The sequence below is a fragment of the Manacus candei genome, unplaced genomic scaffold, assembly GCF_025592945.1.
Source record: "Manacus candei isolate 608988 ecotype Guabito, Panama unplaced genomic scaffold, ASM2559294v1 h1tg000065l, whole genome shotgun sequence".
Taxonomy (NCBI): domain Eukaryota; kingdom Metazoa; phylum Chordata; class Aves; order Passeriformes; family Pipridae; genus Manacus; species Manacus candei.
Genome location: NW_026138113.1, coordinates 1,287,817 through 1,307,530, shown reverse-complemented (window position 1 = coordinate 1,307,530; position 19,714 = coordinate 1,287,817). Strand labels below are relative to the sequence as shown.

Here is a 19,714-nt window from a genome sequence, read left to right as displayed (position 1 = left end):
GATTAGGATGCTAATTAGATGCATTTCTATTTATAATCTGCCTTGATCAGGCTCAAGTGTTTTCTCTTTCAGGTGTCTGTCCTCCACCCACGGATGTGAGCAATTTCCCTGGCAGGGAAACACCTGCTTGTCCCTGGGGACAGGCAAGTGCTGGGAAAGGCCTGCGCTGGAGGGATAGGGGTTCATCCTGCCCCTTCTCCTTGGGGAGCAGCCTCAGAGGAGGGATGGTTTGTGCCTGGCCAAGGATACCTGCCCAGGGCCTTTCCTACACCACATTTCTCTGTGCTGGAAAACAGCAGAAAGCTTTGCCTCTCCTATCAGAAGCGGTGGAATTCATGGAATTGTTAAAGTTGGGAAAGACCTTTAAGATTACTGAGTCCAACCATCAGGCCAGCACCACCACCATGGTCACCACTAACCATGTCCCCATGTGCCACATCCACAAATTTTTAGCACACATGCAGGGATGGTGAATCCACCACTACCCTGGGCAGCCTGTTTCAATGCTTTACACCCTTCCCATGAAGAAATTTTCCCAATATCCAACCTAAACTTCCCCTGGCACAGCTTGAGACCATTTCCTCTTATCCCATCTGTTATTCCACCCTCCTGTCAGGGAGCTGTAGAGAGTGAGGTCTCCACTGAGCCTCCTTTTCTCGAGGCTGAACATCCCCAGCTCCCTCAGTCACTGCTCATGCTTTGGTCTTGCTGGGGGGGTTGGACTTGATGACCTTGAGAGGTCCTTTCCAACCCTAACTATTCTATGATTCTATGGAATCTCAAAGAGCCAGCCTGGGAGTGGCAAGGATTTGCAGCTGGTGGCAGTTGTGGACTGGAGATCTCTGTCTGAAGAGGATGGACAGACACAAAGAGGTGCCTGGAACCAATCTGAGTCACTGGGATCCTTCCCTTGACTGGGAATTCACAGCTGCAACAAGAGCATGTTCCATTTCTGGAGCAAGCTGGGAATTCAGTGCTGCGTGAGATGTTCCCAGCTAAGCCAGGGCTTGGCCTTGGTGCCTGTGTTTGTAATAATACTGGAAAAACAACTTTTTTTTTTTAATCTTTTCCCTGGATCTCCTTTCACTGCAGAACATCCAGAAGGAATAAAGAGACACAAGATCCACCCTGTTCTCCCCCTAAAGCTTCCAACAAAGGTATACAGAAAGTGTTTTGGGCCATAGGATTTATTATGGGATTCTGGGGTGTCTGTGACCTGTGTAAAAGGGTCCAGCAAAAATTCAGTGACAAACCAAGACTTAACAATGTGAAAAACAGCTACAAAGGTTGTGGGGTTTTTTAAATGCAGCTTAAAGAAAGAAACTTAAAAGATATGAGTCATCATTTCGAAATGTGCATCAAACAAGTTAAATAACTCTTACTTTCTTAACAACATATTAATCAAAGTGCATTGATTCTTGAATCAGATTCCACTCCCACCAAGCTCTCTATCTTCCCCATCCTGATGCATGCATTAAGAGAGTTTTATTCTGACAGATACAATATAGCAATCAATAAAATCTTATTATATGGAGCAGAGATACATGGATTTGTTGCAGGATTTATGCACTACTTTCATACCCAGTGCTATTTCATGTCTCAGCTTTAACCTGTAATTGAAAATAAATCTCCCTGAATACACCAGATTCTAATTTTCTGGATGTATGGGCAAATGTGAATGGAAGCTGGCCTTCCCTCGGGGAGAAAGCTGCTCTTGGATCCCATCGCTGCCTGGTGCACTCTGCTGGACTGACAGATTCCTATGGGGAAAACACCCTGTGCAGGCAGGAAAACGTGGGAAAATAGACAGTGCCTGGGCACAACACTTCCAAACCCTCTGTCCCCTTCCTCAAGACTCCAGAGCCACTTGCTGCCTCCTGGGCAGGGATAATACAATGTGACAGTGCCACAGCCTAAGCTGCACTGGCATCGAAACGCTCGGATGGATGGATGAATAAACATCAGGGAATGTGATGACCAGGGAGGCTGGTGGTTCTCTGCTTTCCTCCAGCTCACAGGGTTTGATTTTGCTCATAGAATCATGGAATGGTTTGGGTTGGAAGGGACCTTAAAGCTCATCCAGTTTCACCCCCTGCCATGGGCAGGGTCACCTTCCACTACACCAAGTCGCTCCAAGCCCCATCCAACCTGGCCTTGGACACTTCCAGGGATGGGGCAGCCACAGCTTCTCTGGGCAACCTGTGCCAGGGCCACACAATCCTCATCCTAAAAAGTTTCTTTCTTCCTTCTTTGCTTCCCTCCTTCCTGCTCAGCAGCACACAAGCGTGTTTGGAGGCTGCCTCTCACCTGGCAGGGCGGGCACAGCTGGGAGGGTCCGGCAGGGACAGGAGACAGACGGCCAGAGGCATCTTTCCTCTAGGCTCGTCTCGGTCTCCGAGGGCTCGGTGCCACTTGGATGTATGACAGCAGGTGGAAACCCAGCAGTCTCCCTGGAAATGGCTGGAGGGGACTTTGATCTAAGCAGCTCTGTCAACAGCATTAATACAATAAAAATAATCAAATTCACTCAGATGGAAATGAGAGATGGAGGGATCAGCAGACAGCAGTGCAAATCCCAGGGAATAAAGAGGGCAGAGCAACAGCACATCCCCCCTGCAACACCAGGAGTTCAGAAGCTCTTCCAAGGAACCACAATCTTGAATTCATCAAAAAGTCACTGCTTTTCCCTTTTTTCCCTTTCCTTTTCTAGCTGGAGGCACAAAGGGGGTGGGTTTGCAGAGGGAGGGCTGCCCAACTTCCTGCACAGCACGCACACACCCAGAGGGAAAACAGGTCTGCAGTTGTTGCACTAAGCACCTGGTTTTCCCAAGATTTCCCTTGAAATGGAGTAGGGAGCTGCAGGAGCACATTGTGGGAGTGCTGATGGCCAGACTCTGCATCGCTATTTTCTCCTCCTACCCTGGAGGGAGTGACCATCCTTAACATGAGGTTATTTTCCTGAGGAAGGCAGTTTAATGGGAGAAAAGGGGATTTTAATAAAGGAGCTGTCAGTCAGACAGGAAAATGACTGCTGCCATTAAGTGTTGGCTATTTTTTGTTTTGGATCCTCCATGTTCTGGAAAAAAGTTAACTCCGATCACATATCCAAAGGAGGGAATGAGCTCCGGTAACTCTTGGCTTTGTGTGTGTAACTGTGGGGATGGACACCCAGGTAGAGCCTCAAAATTATTATATTCAGCACACTGGGAACCCAAAGATAAGAAGGATGTGGAGCCACTGGAGCAGGTCCAGAGGAGGCCATGGAGGTGTTCTGGGGGCTGGAGAACCTCTGCTGGGGAGACAGGCTGGGAGAGCTGGGTGTCCAGCCTGGAGAAGAGAAGGCTCCAGGGAGACCTTAGAGCCCTTTCCAGTGCCTAAAGGGGTTCCAAGAGAGCTAAGGAGGAACTTTGGACAAGGGCCTGGAGGGACAGGATAAGGGGGAATGGCTTCCCACTGCCAGAGGGCAGGGTTAGATAATTCCATAACACCATGAAACTCCAGCCGTGGGGCCTTGGCCATCACCTGCAATCACCCCATCATCTGCTTTAGGTGACCTGTAGGTCACTGGTGGGGACACACTCCAGAGTCTGGCATAAGCAGAATGCTGGTATGGATTCAGAAATGGCATTGTTGGGGTTCTGGGAGTGCCATGTGCTGGTGTTCAGACTCACCTTTAAATCACCTCTATGACCTGGAAGTGGCAGATACAGCAGGTTACAGCCTGTAAGTGGCCAGGATTCACCTCTTTTGGATCCTGACAGTATGTCTTTGGCTCCAAAGTCACCCACCCCTGCTTAATAGGGGTATTTCACCCTCCAGATCTGGTTGCTATGATGGGACACAACCTCTTTTATTCCCTGAAGTGTTTTTTTTACCACCACAGGGACATTTGCCACCTCTGAGTGATCTCCAGAGGCTGCCAGTGCAGCAGGGGTGAGCAGGGAGAGGAAGGGGCAATAGGGTTCATTCACAGAACTGCTGGTTAAATGAGGCTTGGGAAAAAAACAGCCACATCGACCCAATATCCACAAGAGAGACGGAGCAAGCGGTGAGGAGGGGAATGAAAGGAAAGAAAGGCAGAGGGGGGGACGGGAAGGGGAGGGGAGTTCAAGCCTCCTGTCTGAGGGAGAGGGGACATCAGGGGGGTCACCTGGACAGGTGGGGCTTGGCCAAGCACCCCCTGATCCATCCTGAACCCCCCACTCCTGTCTCCACTCCCCTCCCTTATTTCCAGCTCTGAGCTTTGCTCAGCTAGCGAAAGGGTTAAGTTTAATTTATACTGATTTCTATTTAATATCATTCTCTCCCCGTAGGAGCCGGCAGCTGTGAGCTGATTGTAGTCCCTCATTATGCAGTCTGTATCACTAATGGCCTGTGACAAAGGCATGCCATCTTCCCGGCCTTACCCCCGAGAGCCAATTAAACACACATACTCCCTTCCTGTTTGCGGCGCATTACAATGAAATTAAACTGAATTTCAAAATCATTTTCTCCTAAAGACATCTCTTTGCAATAATTAATGCACGCTATTCCTTTGCAGCTGAAATATTCATCAGGAGTGTTGACTAAAAAAATTTTTAGAGCTGATTGCCCTGCACCCCGTGCGTCGGCTGATGGTGCTCCAGTCCCAGCCCGCAGTACCCGCCTGGCATGGGGACTCGTGGTGACATGGTTGGCAGAGTGATCTCTGCTCTGGGAGAACAATTATAATAAATTACAGCTTCTTCAAGAACCATCAATAAATAAGGTTGCACAGAAGGCATCAGAAATCCAGCTTGACTCCTGACACAATGGCACTGCTAACGCACAGTAAAGGGGGGGAATGAGGAGGTCAGAGCTGTGGGTATCATGGAATCAGAGAATCATAAAATCGCTGAGGTTGAAAAAGACCTGCAAGACCATTGAGATCAACCTGTGATTAATCCCCACCTTGTCATCCAGCCCAAAGCACTGAGTGCCATGTCCAGTCCTTCCTTGGATGCCTCCAGGGATGGGGACTCCATCACCTCCCTGGGCAGCCCCTTCCAATGCCTGACAACCCTTTCCAGGAAGAAATTCCTCCTGATGTCCAACCTGAACCTCCCCTGGCACAACTTGAGGCCATTTCCTCTTGTCCTGTCACTGGTTGACTGGGAGAAGACACTGACCTCCCACCTTGCTACAACCCCCTGTCAGGGAGTTGTTGTAGTTGGTAGTTAATGATTCTATGATCCTATGACACGGTCCCCATGCAAATAAGGTAAATCCCACCCATTTGCAAAGTTTAATACCCCAGAAAACATGAAGCAGTAGTATTTTATGCTTAGGAGCAAGGAACCCCAAACATCCCCCATTACTTGGCTGACTCACTTTGGCCAACATATGTAAAGCCCATTCCTGAGCCCAGCATTTGGAAGTACATCCAGCTTGCACTCCAGGCTGCCACCCCCAATTCCCAACCCCCCCAGAAGCTGGGGAACCCTGTGGGCCAAACCAGAGCTGCTGTACCCCTCTCCCCTCTGCCAGGTGCTGTGGGAAGCCACCCTGTACCTGTTCTGAACCAGCCATCAGGCGTGAAGGCATCTGCAGTTTCTTTGGGTCGGTTCCAGTACTCCCGGAAGACAGTGGGTCCTTTCACGAGCAGCTCCCCTTCTTGTCCCTCCAGACCTGGCGTGACCTAGGACAGGCACACAGTGAGTGCATCTCTCCATCACCTGTCCCCCAGCACCACATTTTGGGAAGCAGGGCGGTGACCGAAACACAGGACCCACACCATGTGCTCTTCTAGCCTTTACCAACCTCCACCACACCCTGCCCACTTGCAGGACCTCTTTCCTCAGGTGGCTCAACCAGGTGCTTTTGATACTCCAAAGCACTGGAAAGAGACACCTGTGTCATATGAAAACAAGGACTGGTACTGCAGTCCAGGTAGGGCAATACCTTCCAGGTGCTGGGAGAGAGCTCTCACGTGCAAATATAAAGGAAATAACCTTGGGAAACAGATGGTCCTTTCTGACCCCTTAAACACTTCCAGGGATAGGGCAGCCACAGCTTCTCTGGGCAACCTGTGCCAGGGCCTCACCACCTTCTCAGGGAAGAATTCCTTCCCAATTATCACATCTAACCCTGCCTTCTGGCAGTGGGAAGCCATTTCCCCTTGTCCTGTCACTTCAAGCCCTTGTCCGAAGCCCCTCTCCAGCTGTCTTGGAGCCCCTTTAGGCATTGGAAGGGGCTCTGGAGCCTTCTCTTCTCCAAGCTGAACAACCCCAGCTCTCGTGCTCCCATGACATGCTCTCATGCCTGTGCCACCCTGCTCCCTGCTCTGTTGACAGACAAAACCCTTCACTTTCCAAAACTGTCAATCTAACAGTTATTTTTTTCCTGAGGAGGTGGCAGGAAACACCATCTGATTTGTGCTTGGAGACACACAGCTCTTGTTAGGTTCACTGGAAGGCAACAGTTGTAGTGACAACGTGGTCCCCTGCAAACCTGCCCAGGCAGGTTTTCTATGGCAACAAAACAAATATCCTGCTGTTATGGAAACTGGGGAATTGCAGGAAGGTCACAGACTTGCCTGCCATGGCACCATGTCTCATCTCCTGCACATACATCACTTGGCAATTAGAAGGATGCAACAGGCCAAGGGAGCAGGAACTGGACAGGCACAAATGTTGGAGCACTTGTAGGACCGTGTTAAACTCAAACTTTTTGCAGGGAAGATCATGGAATCATGGAATGGTTTCGGTGGGAAATGACCTTAAAGCTCATCTTGTTCCACCCCCTGCCATAGGCAGGGACACCTTCCACTAAACCAGGTTGCTCCAAGCCCTGTCTAACCTGGCCTGGAACACTTCCAGGTATGGGGCAGCCACAGTTTCTCTGGGCAACCTGTGCCAGCACCTTACCACCCTCACAGGGAACGATTTCTTCCCAATATCCCAATGTAAACCCACTCTCTGTCAGTTCAAAGCCATTACCACGGTGTGCAAAGCCACTCATGGGATGGAAGGCACTGAGGGATGTGCTTGCTCCATGTGTCTGTGGAGAACAGCTCAGTAACGGGAATTCTCTGCCACTTTCCGAGCCACTTTGCACTTGAGCTGCTGCAACACGGACAAGATACATCTGGGACCCCGAAAATCAGCAGTGCCAGAAACAGGGCCACGAGGGAAACAGTAATAGCAGCACTGGCGCATCAGGCAGTCCCAGGGCAGGGCAGGATCTCTGCAGCCTTTGATGGAAACAAAGCCTCTCTAATGGGAAACGCTCAGAAAACTGCTTTTTAAGGCATAATATTTAAGTAATTTCTTCCTGATGTCCTGTCCTGGAGGATGGCGTGACATGAGGATCTCTGCACACATAACTCGGGCTCCCAGAGCCCTGGCTGGGCATCAACTCCCTGCCTGGAAGATGCTGCAGGAGAGAAAGGTTGTTAATTCCAATGAGGAACTGAGTGACAGCAAGGTGAGGGTGGTGCTGGGTGAGTTCTCCCCAGGGGTTCTGAAAAAGGGAGCCTGAAGTCCAGACTATCCATGAGCAGGACAGCACAGAAAAACCTGAAGTCAAAGAGAGCCCAGGAGAAAAATCTGCACCTGCAGCAGCAAAAGGGACAAGGATGCACAGAGGGCACAAAAAGGGCACAAAGGGCTCAAGAAAGGGTACAAAGGGCATAACAGGCATGAAGCTTCCATGGGCAAGTATGGCAGGGCTGTGGTGGGTGATGCAGAGGGACCAGCAAGGCTGGTTTCAGGGCTGGTGGAATTTTATGATGCAGCTCTGTCTTCTCACTCTTTTCCTGCTGGTCCAGCTGTGCCATCACAAAACAAGCACTTCTCTGAGCAGCGTCCTAGTTTTTGGGCTGCTTCCAACTCTCCCAAAAGGGCTGGGGAGGGGGTGACAGAGGTAAGAACATGCAACCGGTTCCCTGAGCTTCACCTACAGATCCTGACATGCTTTGGCTTCTTCTTGGCAGCGCTGAACACAAGAACAGGTGGAAATTTGGCTGCTACAAAGCCCTTCAGCCCCATCCTACCCAGGCACCACATGGTGCCGGATAACCAGATACCTGCACAGCTGAGCTGCCCAAGAGACCAATCCTGCCCCATGTTTACCTGCACTCTGTGATGTCTGCTATGAATCAAGCCTTGAACCAGCTCCAAATTTCTTGTCATATCAACTCAAATTTTGGCAGTGGCTCAACCCACATCTTATCTCGAGCAGAGCCCCTTGGCAGCAGGCACCTCCCTGTTGTGTAATTTAATGATGTTTTGGCTGGCTTGCAAACAGTAAAACAGAAAGGCCGTGACGTTATCTTAATAGGATTTTGCTTGCTGAACTCAGAATGTCACTGGCACCGCTCCCCAGCGCGGCAGAGGGGACGTGAACCAGCTCACAAACAGTGTAAATTAAAATTCAAGGTTCAAGGCATTTATCTCCTACAACCCCTCGTGTCTGATCCCTGCTAAAACCCCACTACCTGGCTCTGGGAGCAGGGTTAGAAACACATGGCTGGGGTGGTTGTTTCCTTTCTCCCTCAAATCTCGGCGGCTCCCGGTGTTGAGGCACCAGTTCAACGGCACAAGCAGCTGCTGGAAGCATCAGATTTCTGATTGCACAGATCTCCCCCTCTCCCAGCACCATATTTTAATGCATTTGAGCAACTTTAACACCCAGGCACAGTGTGGCCCTAGAGGTTGTTGTCTGAGAGCTTCCTGCTCTAAACCCAGCCGGAGAACAGAGCCGGCCCAGCCGGCACACAAGATAAGATTCCATTTTCCACGCATGAAAATAAAAGGTTGTAATAAATCCTTTGAAGGACTAAATCTGGGTGATTATAAAATGCATATTTTCCCCGTTCCCATTTTATCTCTTTATTAGGAGGGCGGTTTGTAAAGAGCTGGGAATCCCCGCTCGGCAAACGGCCCTGGGATTTGTTCAAAGTGCCCATTTGTTTTCTTGCGGTCTCTGCCCCACATTCCTCCGGGAACTGCGGGAGAGGAGCTTGTAATGGACTTTAATGGAATTAGGGGCTTTTATGGAGGGAGGCTCAGAGCAGCACGTCCTCTGGGAAGCAGGGGAGGTACGGCAGATTCCTAAGCAGAAACATGTGGGAGACACAGTGAGAAAGCTGGAAGGTGAGGTTTGTTGGGAAGGTAGGAACGTGTTATTGGGCTGACAACTGGGAAGAAGACAAGCTTTTAGGAAAAAACCCAAATATCTTCAGGTTGCAAACAGCAGGTTTCAGGGGGCACATATAATTTCTACCAGATGCTTCCTTCCCCCTGCCCCTCCAAATAATCACATTATCATGGAATGGGCTGGGTTGGAAGGGACCTTAAAGCTATTCTAGATCCAACTCCCCTGCTATGGGCAGGGACACCTTCTACTATATCAGGTTGCTCCAAGCCCCATGCAACCTGGCCTTGGACACTTCCAGGGATGGGGCAGCCACAGCTTCTCTGGGCAACCTGTGCCAGGGCCTCACCACCCTCACAGGGTAGAATTTCTTCCCAATATCCCATTTAACCCTGCCCTCTGGCACTGGGAAGCCATTCCTCCTTGTCCTGTCACTCCAGGCCCTTGTCCAAAGTCCCTCTCCAGCTCTCTTGGAGCCCCTTTAGGCACTGGAAGAGGCTCTAAGGTCTTCCCAGAGCCTTCTCTTCTCCTGGTGAACATCCCCAGCAGAGCAGAGGGATTCCAGCCCTTGGAGCACCTCCATGGCCTCCTCTGGACTTGCTCCAGCAGCTCCATGTCCTTCTGATGTTGGGCCCCAGAGCTGGAGGCAGCACTGCAGGTGGGATTTCACCTGAGCAGGGCAGAGGGGCAGAGTCCCCCCCTCATCTGCTGCCCACGCTGTGGGATCAGCTGAGGGCAGGGAGAGGAGGTGGGTTTCTGGGTCCCACTACACACTGATGGCTCATGTTGAGCTTCTCTTCCACCAACACCCCCAAATCCTTCTCCCAGGGCTGCTCTCAATTCATTCCTTACCCAGCTTGTGTTTGTGCTTGGGTTTGCCCCGATCCACATGCAGGGCCCTGCACTTGGCCTTGATGAACTTTTTTCCTGGGTGAGCACCACAGGCTGTGGTTCAGAGCATCATTTCTCAGAAGGGACCTTAAAAGGGACTTTGTGACTCCATGAAGGAAAAGCATTTAGACTTGGGAGGAAGGAAAAGTTTCTGCAGCCCTGCCTCCTCTGCCGCAGCCTGAATGCACTGCTCGGCTTGGAATTGCTTGGCATTTTTCCCCATCTTGTAAATAAATGATTACTGTGATCAAAATAATTAAGCAACCGAGCCCTTAAGTGACTAATAAAGACAATAATTTATATGTGTGAGGTTTATGGAAATGATGGAGTCCTTTTAGCAGTTCTCCCAGAGAAGTAACTATTTTCTGGTGTTTGCTGGGGTTTTTTTAACGTACTAGAGCACAGAAAATGACACAACAAAGACTGAAGGACTGACCCAGCTCCCTTCTGTACTCCAGGGTTGGGCTGCAGAGCACGGATGCTCTACCATGCTCCCAACACACCACTGCTGGAGCTTACTTGCCACCAACACCTCCAGACACACCCCTGCCTCTCAAGAGACCTCTCACTCACCCCTTCAAGACTTTGGTGGCCCAGAGCCTTGTCCATCCTCTTGCCAGGGAGTTGGAGAGAGTGAGAAGGGTCCCCCCTGAGCCTCTTTTTCTCCAGGGTAAACACAGCATCCAACAGCTCAGCCCCCACTCACCTGGAGAGAGCAGGGAAGCTCCAGGTTTTGCCCAGACTCTGCTTTTCCAGACCAGGAGATCACGCCACATCCAGAACTGGCACGGTGGGTACTGAGGGAGGTGAGGACATGCCCACCTGCCTCCTAAAAGGAAGCTGGAGACCAATAACCCACTTGACAGTGCCTTTTAATCACTGTCTCCCTGGGCCACATTGGAATGGATGTCCTAGGGCTGCAAGGTTTGCTAGAGCATTACCAAATTCCCAGGCAATCTGAACTCTCCTGCACATTCCTAATTAAAAATTCCCTGCTAAGTTGCATGTTTTTGTCATGGCATTATTGTTCCTCGGAGCTCCATGTCCTGCAGCATCCTGCACAAGCCTAGCAGGAGGTAATTTAGACACAGAACAATTTTCCTCCTGCTGGAAAAAGGCAGATTTCTGTTCCTTGGGGACACAGCACAGAGAGAGTAAGGAAAAAATAAACCCCCAACCTAAAAACCCCAAGCCCAGGCTGTAATCTATGAGGCCACATTTCACATCTGTTTTTGCAATGTTAACTTTTATAAAAGGGCTGGGAATAACACAATCCATTTACTTTTCATTTTGGAGGGTTATAAATTTAAAAGCAAGGCTGGTGCACAGTGGAGCTGGAACACTGAAACTTATTTTCAAACAACCCAACCCTTTACTTACAGCAAATGTTGCTCCACTGAAAACAAAAGTGATTGTCTATATTTTTAGGCAATACTGATTTTTGAAAGTTACAGAACTGATTAACTCCAGATGATCCCAAAAGCACCACAGAAAACAACCCAAGTTTGGGAAAGGTCAGTCCTCCCCGCAGTTGTTCCACAGACACAAAACTTCTTATCTATATTAACACCATAAATTAAATGTGTAACACTATTCCAGAGATGCCAACAGCTCTCCCTGCTGCTGTTCTCATCCCTCTTGTTTGCAGGCTTCACCAGATAATAAACGAAGTGAGATGTCAGCACATCCTCCCTCTCCCTTCGCTTTCCTCGTTAGGGGAAGGCTCCTGATGTGACCTCATGATGCCTGTGCTGAGCCTGTGCTCGGGGCAGGCAGAGGACCAGGGAACTATTTAATTAGTGGCCCACCTTTGTTTTGGTTTCCATCAGCCTCCCTTAAAAGTGGAGGTTGTGAGGCTGTGATAAGCTGGGACTGCCCCAGAACCTCTAATTGCTCCTTGTGCTGAGCCACCCTGGTGGCTGGTGCCTCCTCCCCTTGGCTGGAAGAACTCCAGAGAAGTTCTGGAAGACTGCCCCCCTTTCTTCTGCCTCTAGTTCAGCATCTCCCCGTCACATCCAGGGCTCTCCCACAAACATCCCAAGTCTCCCCTCAGCTATGAAGATGAATGGTCTAGTGGAAGGTGTGCCCGCCCACGGCACTGGGTGGAACAAGATGAGCTTTAAGGTCCTCCCAACCCAAACCATTCTGGGATTCTATGTAAGCACAAAACAATAATAAAGAGATTAATAAAGATTCTGAGGGTGCTGTGACAAAAGTGAGTTCAACACGAGAAACACTTGTGGAAAGAGGGTTCTTCTTGACATACGGATTGAACTTCAATGTGCGAGGAAATATTCTCCTGGGATCGAGTCTGCCTGTGTGAGGAGAAGAGTCTTCAGCTGAGAAATAAGGGGACATGATGCTAAAGTAATCTCTGCCTCCACTTTTATTACCAAGAAGAAATAAAATAGAGCTATGGCCACATATTAAGCAAAAATAATCAGAGGGCAGAGAGAAAGAAGGAAGGAGATATAAATACATCTGAGAATGGAATTACTGACTGAGTTGACCAAGGGACTGGATGTGATCAATGAGAAGCAGCTAAAATGTTTATACAGTAACAAAAGCAGCCTGGGCAACCAAGTGAGGAAACTTGAATTAGTTGGGCAGGACACAAAACAGGCTTCTGAGGAGATGAGAGGAATATGGGGAAACAAAAATGATAACTGGAACATACACAAGTGCAGTGTCCAGCACTGTGAGGGCTTTGGAAACAGGTTTTGGAAGAAGCAGAGGCAAATGGAAAATGGGAAAAAATGCAGCATGAGATTACCAAAGGTGGATTGTGCCAGAAACCCTCAGGCCTGGAGTTGCAGATAGAAGAAAAGCAGCAGATCTAACCCAGGCTGCCTTCAACAATGCATTCCCCACACTACCTGACCAGGGGCTGAGGGCAAGCTGCTCATGGGAGATAGAATTGGGATGCTGGAGGTAAGGTCCACCATCGAGATACCAGAATATGAGGATGGGATGCAGCAGGGACAAGAGAACAGGTGAAAAACTGGAGGAGAGATGTTATGGAAGTGTAGGAGCACCGAGGACAAAGAACAAACTGGTTTAGGCTGAAGCCTGATCAGGATAGGAAAGGAAAAAGCAGGTGTTCCTTTGGTTGTTCCTCTGGAACAGCCAGACAGGATTCCCTCGGCCAGGCAGTCACATCCCCACCAGCATGTCCATCCCTGGCCATTTTCAGGAATGCCAGGCACAGCTGGCATGTGCTTATCTCCATTCTCAGGAGTTATATACAGGAAAAGAGCCTTGTACAATCGCACCAGCTGTTTCAGACTACCTGGATGGATGAGGAGAAATCCCACAGAGATGCATGTACAACAGCACCTCCAAATGGGACCTGCCCCAGAGAGGTGTCAAGTACCCAAATCTACACCACCCACGGGCAGCAGCCATGGGGTGCCCAGTCCTTGGAGGAAGCCTTCAAGACAGTCCCGGCAGCTCAGTGGTGACCGAGCACCTCCCCACGGTTCTCCAGAGATCTTGGATGAACATGAGCACGGTGGAGTCGCTCCCGGTCCGCTCCACGGGGACATCAATGCCAAGACCTCCAGTCACAACCACCGTGACAGTGCCAGCTGCCCCCAGCGCCCGCAGCTCTGCCGAGGCGCTGCCAACCAGCAGCAAGCTGGGAGCAGATGGCAGAGACACAGGGGGTACGGGAGGAGGGGCCCGGGAATGCTGGTGGCTTTCGGGAGCGATGGCCACAGCCGAGCCGTTCTGTCCAGGACGACAGCTTGCATATGGATAAACAACGAGATAATTACAACCTTTGGAGGGGGGAGCAAAGCCCATGGCACAGCGTCCTCCTGCTGCCAGCGCCTGCAACCCATCCGTCCCCACAGCTCCCTTCGCAGCCTGGTCACAAGGAAATCACTCACCATAAAAGCCCTGGCTACAGCCCTGTGCTGGATACAGCTGTGAAACCATTTATCTACTGAGAGACCCCCATTGTCAGGGGCTGGGGTTTGGCTTTCGTGCGAGTGAGCAATTTGGAAGAGATTAAAAAAAAAAAAAAAAGAAATCCAACAAAAATGACAACCCAAAAAAATCCAACAAACAAACAACTAAAGAAGGAGAGAGACAATACCCGACAGCTTGCAGGGTTTCCAGGCCTCTGCCAGCTGGGAAGCTGAGCATATGAAATATGCATTGCACTGAACAAAGCAAACTCAAACGTTCAGCACTGGAGAGCTGTAACCCTTTCCTGGGCACCGGAGCCACAGGAAGAGCTCCAAAAAATAAGGGGAAAAAAAACCAGGGGAAAAAACATTCAGAGCTGTGGGTAAGGATTATTGAGCCTAAATGGTCTGACAGACTCAACAGGGAGTTGCTTAGGGTAGGTGAAAAGTTTAGGAGCTACTTCGGATGCAAGTGGCTCCAGGAGCAAGATCTGGGATGACTCCAAACAGGCAAAGTTGCTGTTCCTGACATCTGCTTCCACACCTCTGCTCCCCAGGGATGTGTTAGAGGAGAAGCACTTCTCCCAGCACTTCTCTCAGCATTCCCAGGGGATCAGGCTCTGTGTCCTCACACTCCTGCACAGGGAGGAGGTAGGGACACTGTCAGGGCAGGCACTGTGAGTCCAGTGGGACTGTCACCTCCTGCCCACGCTGTCCTGTCACAGGTGTCCCCAGGCTGCTGTGCATCCTTGGCTGGAACAGACAGAACAGTGAGGGGATCTCATCCGGCTGCAGAGCAGCCTCAGTCTGGGCATGGTCGCTTGGGAAACCAGCTCGCAGCTCAAGGTGCAGAAACATCCAGTTGAAAACCTGCACTGGGATGCAACGGAGCACAGGGCTCATGAGATGTGAGGAGACTGAGGGGCTGGAGCACGCGTGTGAAAGGAATCCAGCACTCTAATCAAGGTATGGGAGAAAATGAAGGGAAGAACAGAGATCCAGCAAACTTTCAGCTAAGTAGATTATTGATCTTCAGGGTGTGCCAGGAACCAGCTTTGCAAATTGCAGCAGTCCCCTGCTGCCAGCTCAGGCAGTTCCCGGATGGCAGAGCAGAAACACTCCCCACCTCCCTGCTCCTGCCACCCACACGCCTTCCCCAGCACCACCGTGCTCCTGTTTGGATCTCACGTGTCCAAAGGGTGATGGCGCGACAGGAAAGGGCTCAACGCCCCAGTCTAATGGGAGAGACTGTGTTAGTGGGGAAAAAACAGCTCGAAGAGAGTCTGTTGTCGTGGGAGCAGAAGGCAGGAACCTGAGCCCAACACAAGCGGGGAAGGCGGTGACCTCGCGAGGCTCCACAAACAATTCCCTTGGCAAAGGCAGGCGCGCTCTGCTCACAGTCAGGAGGGTCTGCATGGCACAGCCGAGGTGTGAACGCCTCACAGATTGCCCTGACAATGTGCCTCACCCCCAGTACGGAGATCACCTGCTCACAGGAGCCTGGTGGGAAGAGATGGCTTGGAGCCCAACTCCTACCAGGGTGCTCAGCATCCCACTGGATCAGCCCCACAGTGTTCACCCTCACAGAATCACAGAATCCCCTGAGTTGGAAGGGACCAACTCGAGTCCAACTCCTGGCCCTGTGCAAGACATTCCAACAATCTCACTCTGTGCCTGAGCGTTGTCCAAATACTTCTTGAGCTCAGACAGGTTTGGTGCTGTGGCCCTGGGGAGCCTGTTCAGTGCCTGACCACCCTCTGAGGGAATATCCAATCTAAACCTCCCCTGACTCACCTCCAGCCATTTCCAACCGTCACCAGTTCCACCACCAGCCCTCCCACCAGGACCTCTCTGCCTTTGCCAGGTCCACACCGTGGACCTCCCAGCCCTCAACCAACACTCCATAAGGCTCAGAGCCTTCCTGCAAGGGAGTGAGGAAGGATTTGTTCATCCTTCTCATAATATGCAAGGAGAAGGCCACCAGGTTATCCAGTGGCACAGGCAGGGTGACACAAACTGGATCCTCCCATCACAGGGACATCCCCTCTGCTGTGGAGGAGCTCATTTAAACAAAGTCAGGCCTTTGACTGGTGGAGCGTGACGAGCACTCGGACTGTCAGATCCTCCTTGTTTTAAATAAATTCCACTGACGTACTCTCTGCTGACATGAATTATTAACCAAGCATGATGCACACACAGTGCCAGCAGCCGCGTCTCGGGGCAGGGACAGGCAGCAGGTGAGGCTCTGCCCGGGACCTCAGGTGTGAGGCAGTGGAATTATAGCATCCCTGGGAGCAGAGGGGTGTCACCACCTGCCTGCCTGGCCACGCCATGGAAAGTAACACTGCATGCCCAGGGCATATAAAACCCAAACTTCTGACATCTCCACACATCCACCTGTGCCAAGACACACTGGGAACAGTGACTGTTTTTCCCACCTTGTGACAATCCCAGGGACAGAGGCAGCTGGCTCTCCTTCTGGAAATGTTGTGGATGTCCCGGAGGTACCCAGCCAGCCACTGTCTCCTAGGGTGGCCTGAAACAGATGGGACCATTTTTCTCCCTTCAGCCTGAAGAAACTCCCACTTAAGCTGGGACAAGGGGAATGGTGGGTGAGACGGGGACAGTTTTTCAGAGAGGAACCAACCCACTAGCCAACACCCAGAGGCAAACTACCACCTCCCCACACCCTCCCTGACTGATGACTTGAGAATTCACCACAATGTTCAGAAGATCCCCAAAGGAAACCTTGATGGAAAGCAAACCATCAGCAAGGGGCGGGGAGCCAACACCAGAGCTGGTGGGAGCTCCCAGAAGCTGTTGGGAACTCCTGGGACCAGTGTGAGACATGGGTATGGACCTCAGCCACCTACACCGGGGAGTGTAGGGTGTATGTAAGAAATGGCTGGGATAAAAGGGCAATTCCTCTGTCCCAAAAATAAACTCCAGCAGCCTGAAGCCAGGGAAAAGAGAAGAGTTATGCAAATCTCAGCTCTCTGAAGGCCTGAGGGGATGATGGGCTTCCAGCATCAGACAAAGGTCAGCTGGGCTCCCCTTCTCTGGTCACTCAATGCAATGAGAAGGAAGGGGAAGGAGTATTGAGCAGAAAAATAACATCCCATTTTTTTTCCTCTCATAACTCAGTAGAACAACATCCACATTTCATCCTGGAAGTAGCTGCACTCTGGGTATTCTCATGTCTGAGACCTAATCTGTAAAGAGCCCAGAGATCCCTTAGGGGACAAAAAGCATTATAGGATCATTATTAAAAGGGACATGTTATATTTCATGTCTCAGTTCCACACAAGTGGAAAAAAAAAAGGCCAAGAGCTAACTCTGGGATGAGGGGACAAACCTGTGAAACATAACACCCATCCAGGGAAGTGACAAAAATAGGATGTGGTGAGTCTCCTGCTTTGCCCACTGCTCAGCCACACCACAGCAGTGACACAGAGGAAAGAGCAGAAAACCTTTTTTTTAATAAAAGCCATAATCCCTGGCCAGAGTGACCCCTCTCATCCTTCCCCCGGGCTAGTTTTACATGTCTGGGGTGGGACCCAGCGCTCATACAGCATCAGAAGATGGAACACAACCTGCCCCAGCCCGAGCACAACACATCCACGGGGCTGCCTGTGGTCCTGCTGGTTCCTCCACCTGCTAGCACAGAGAATTTAGAGAATAAAAGGTTTTCTTGAGCCTTTCATCAGTGCTTACCCCAGTAGTGTCTCTGTACACCCTGCATAGGCTGGGAGCTCCTTTCAAACCCTCGGCATGTAGGTGGCTGGATGAGAAGCAATTTCCCCAGAGGAATGAGTGAAGCCACATATTTCAGGTTGAATCTCACACCTGCCTGTCTCCCACCCACACAGCCACACGGCTGTAATTTCTCTCACACACACATTTATCTGCTCAGCCGAGCCCGGACATCACCTGGGGATTGATCTGACGGAGCGACACGACCTGCACCCACAATGAGGGAATGTGGCAGGAATGCAGACCTTGTTCAGTTATTTGTGTGGTAAGAGAAAGGGCTGAGGCAGCAGGACAGCCTGGACCAGCCCTGGGCTGGGCTGCTTCTGCAGTCAGATATTTAGGATGGGGGTAGATCACACATCCCCATCCCAGATATCCAACTTCTGATACCAGAACTGCAGGTGCAGACATCATGTGGCAGCTGGAGCTCAGCATGGAGCTGGATTTTCATGGAAACCTGATGCTGTTTCAAAATGAATGCAATCCCCAAGGCCACCAATCACAGAATCGCAGAATGGTTTGAGCTGGGAGGGACCTTAAAACTCATCTCCTTCCACAGGCAGGGACATCCCACTAGACCAGGTCTTCTCACTGAAAGAGACTAGATTTAGATATTTGGAAGAAATTCTTCCCTGGGAGGGTGGTGAGAGACAGGAATAGTTTGTCCAGAGAAGCTGTGGCTGCCCCATCCTTGGAAGTGTTCAAGGCCAGGTTGGATGGGGCTCTGAGCAACCTGGTCTAGTGGAAGGTGTCCCTGCTCATGACAGGGGGGTGGAACCAGATGACCTTGAAAGGTCCCTCCCAACCCAAATCATTCCATGATTCTATGATTCAGTGGTCAGCACTTGTTCAGTCCATAAAGTAGCATGGCTACAGTAACCCAGAAAAAGAATACAAAAACCTTTAAATAGCATAATTGACTTCCTGGGAATTATAGCAGTGGAAGCCTCAGTCCTCGAGGTTTCAGAGGGCTGGGAAGGAGAGAACTTTTCATGAGTGAAGACCTTTTCAGAGTGTAGACCTTTTCAAAGTGAAGCAAACATGGCTGAGTACTACCTGTGTGCTGTTCTCATCCCCCTGAGCATGGACGGTGTAGGAACGAGCCCCATTCTTCAAGGTCTCAGTGGCAATGCGCACTTCCACCCCTGGGAGAGGGGTGCCCACGGAACCTACAGAGGGAAACAAGGTGGGAACAGTGGACAGCCTCTGGGAAATCACAAAATCAAGGAAGCGAAAGAGCAGCTGCTCGTCTATCAATGGCATCTGCAGACTGTGCTGGCACTAAAGAACTTCCTAGCAGGGGGTTACCCTTCAGGAAGGCTTCGATCAGTCGTGTGTCTGCATGCAAATGTCACGACGGTGCAATATGCTGTTGTTCGCTGAGCAGGCAGTGCTGGAAATGCCTCACAAAACAAATGTGTCTCCAGCCCTGAACAGTCTCTCTTGGCCAGTCTTTGAAGACTTCAGCACAGCTTCGTAGCTCAGTAATGAAGCTGTTTCTTTTTTTTTTTTTTTTTTACAAAGCACCATGAAACCTACACAAAGCTGTGAAAAGAAAGAGCACAGTGATTACTCCGGTGGCTCCTCTACAGTCTGAACCTGACAGGGGAGGCAAAGGCTTAACAGTGTGAGAATTGCAAGGGATTATCTCAGTTTTAGGAGACATCAATACACTGTATAGAAAACATCACAGGAGAAAAGCAGGGATCAAAACCACACCATTCTTCCACAGGTTTCAATTTTCAAAGCCAGGGAAGCTGACACAGTGTCAGTTATTGAGCTCCAAGATGGTTCTGTGACCAACCTGCAGCATTCCCACCCCCTGGTTTAGTGCTTGCTCTTCCTGGGGAGCACCTGAAAGCTCAGTAGAAAGGGCAGCTTTGTTCCTGTGACCTGTCTGATGGGCTCAGCAGCAACCAGGAGCTGTGGGCATCTGCTGGCTCAGCAGGGCTCGCTCGGCATCTCAGCGGCACAAGACGGCTCTTGTGGCAAAATGAGGCCTGTGACCTTCATCCCCTGTGAGCAGGGAGAGGGACAACAGCTCA

The 19,714-nt window shown here is 50.6% G+C and overlaps 1 protein-coding gene across 2 annotated transcripts in view; it reads right to left on the bottom strand.

Moving 5' to 3' along the window:
• Positions 1-19,714, bottom strand: part of ACSF3 (acyl-CoA synthetase family member 3) — a 56,720-nt gene that overhangs the window by 16,781 nt on the left and 20,225 nt on the right. For both annotated transcript variants that reach the window (XM_051805954.1, XM_051805953.1), the window contains exons 6-7: positions 18,726-18,838; positions 5,530-5,656 (exon numbers count right to left, since the gene is read on the bottom strand). In XM_051805954.1, coding sequence (XP_051661914.1) covers positions 5,530-5,656; positions 18,726-18,838 — 240 coding nt within the window. The remainder of the gene's footprint in view (positions 1-5,529; positions 5,657-18,725; positions 18,839-19,714) is intronic.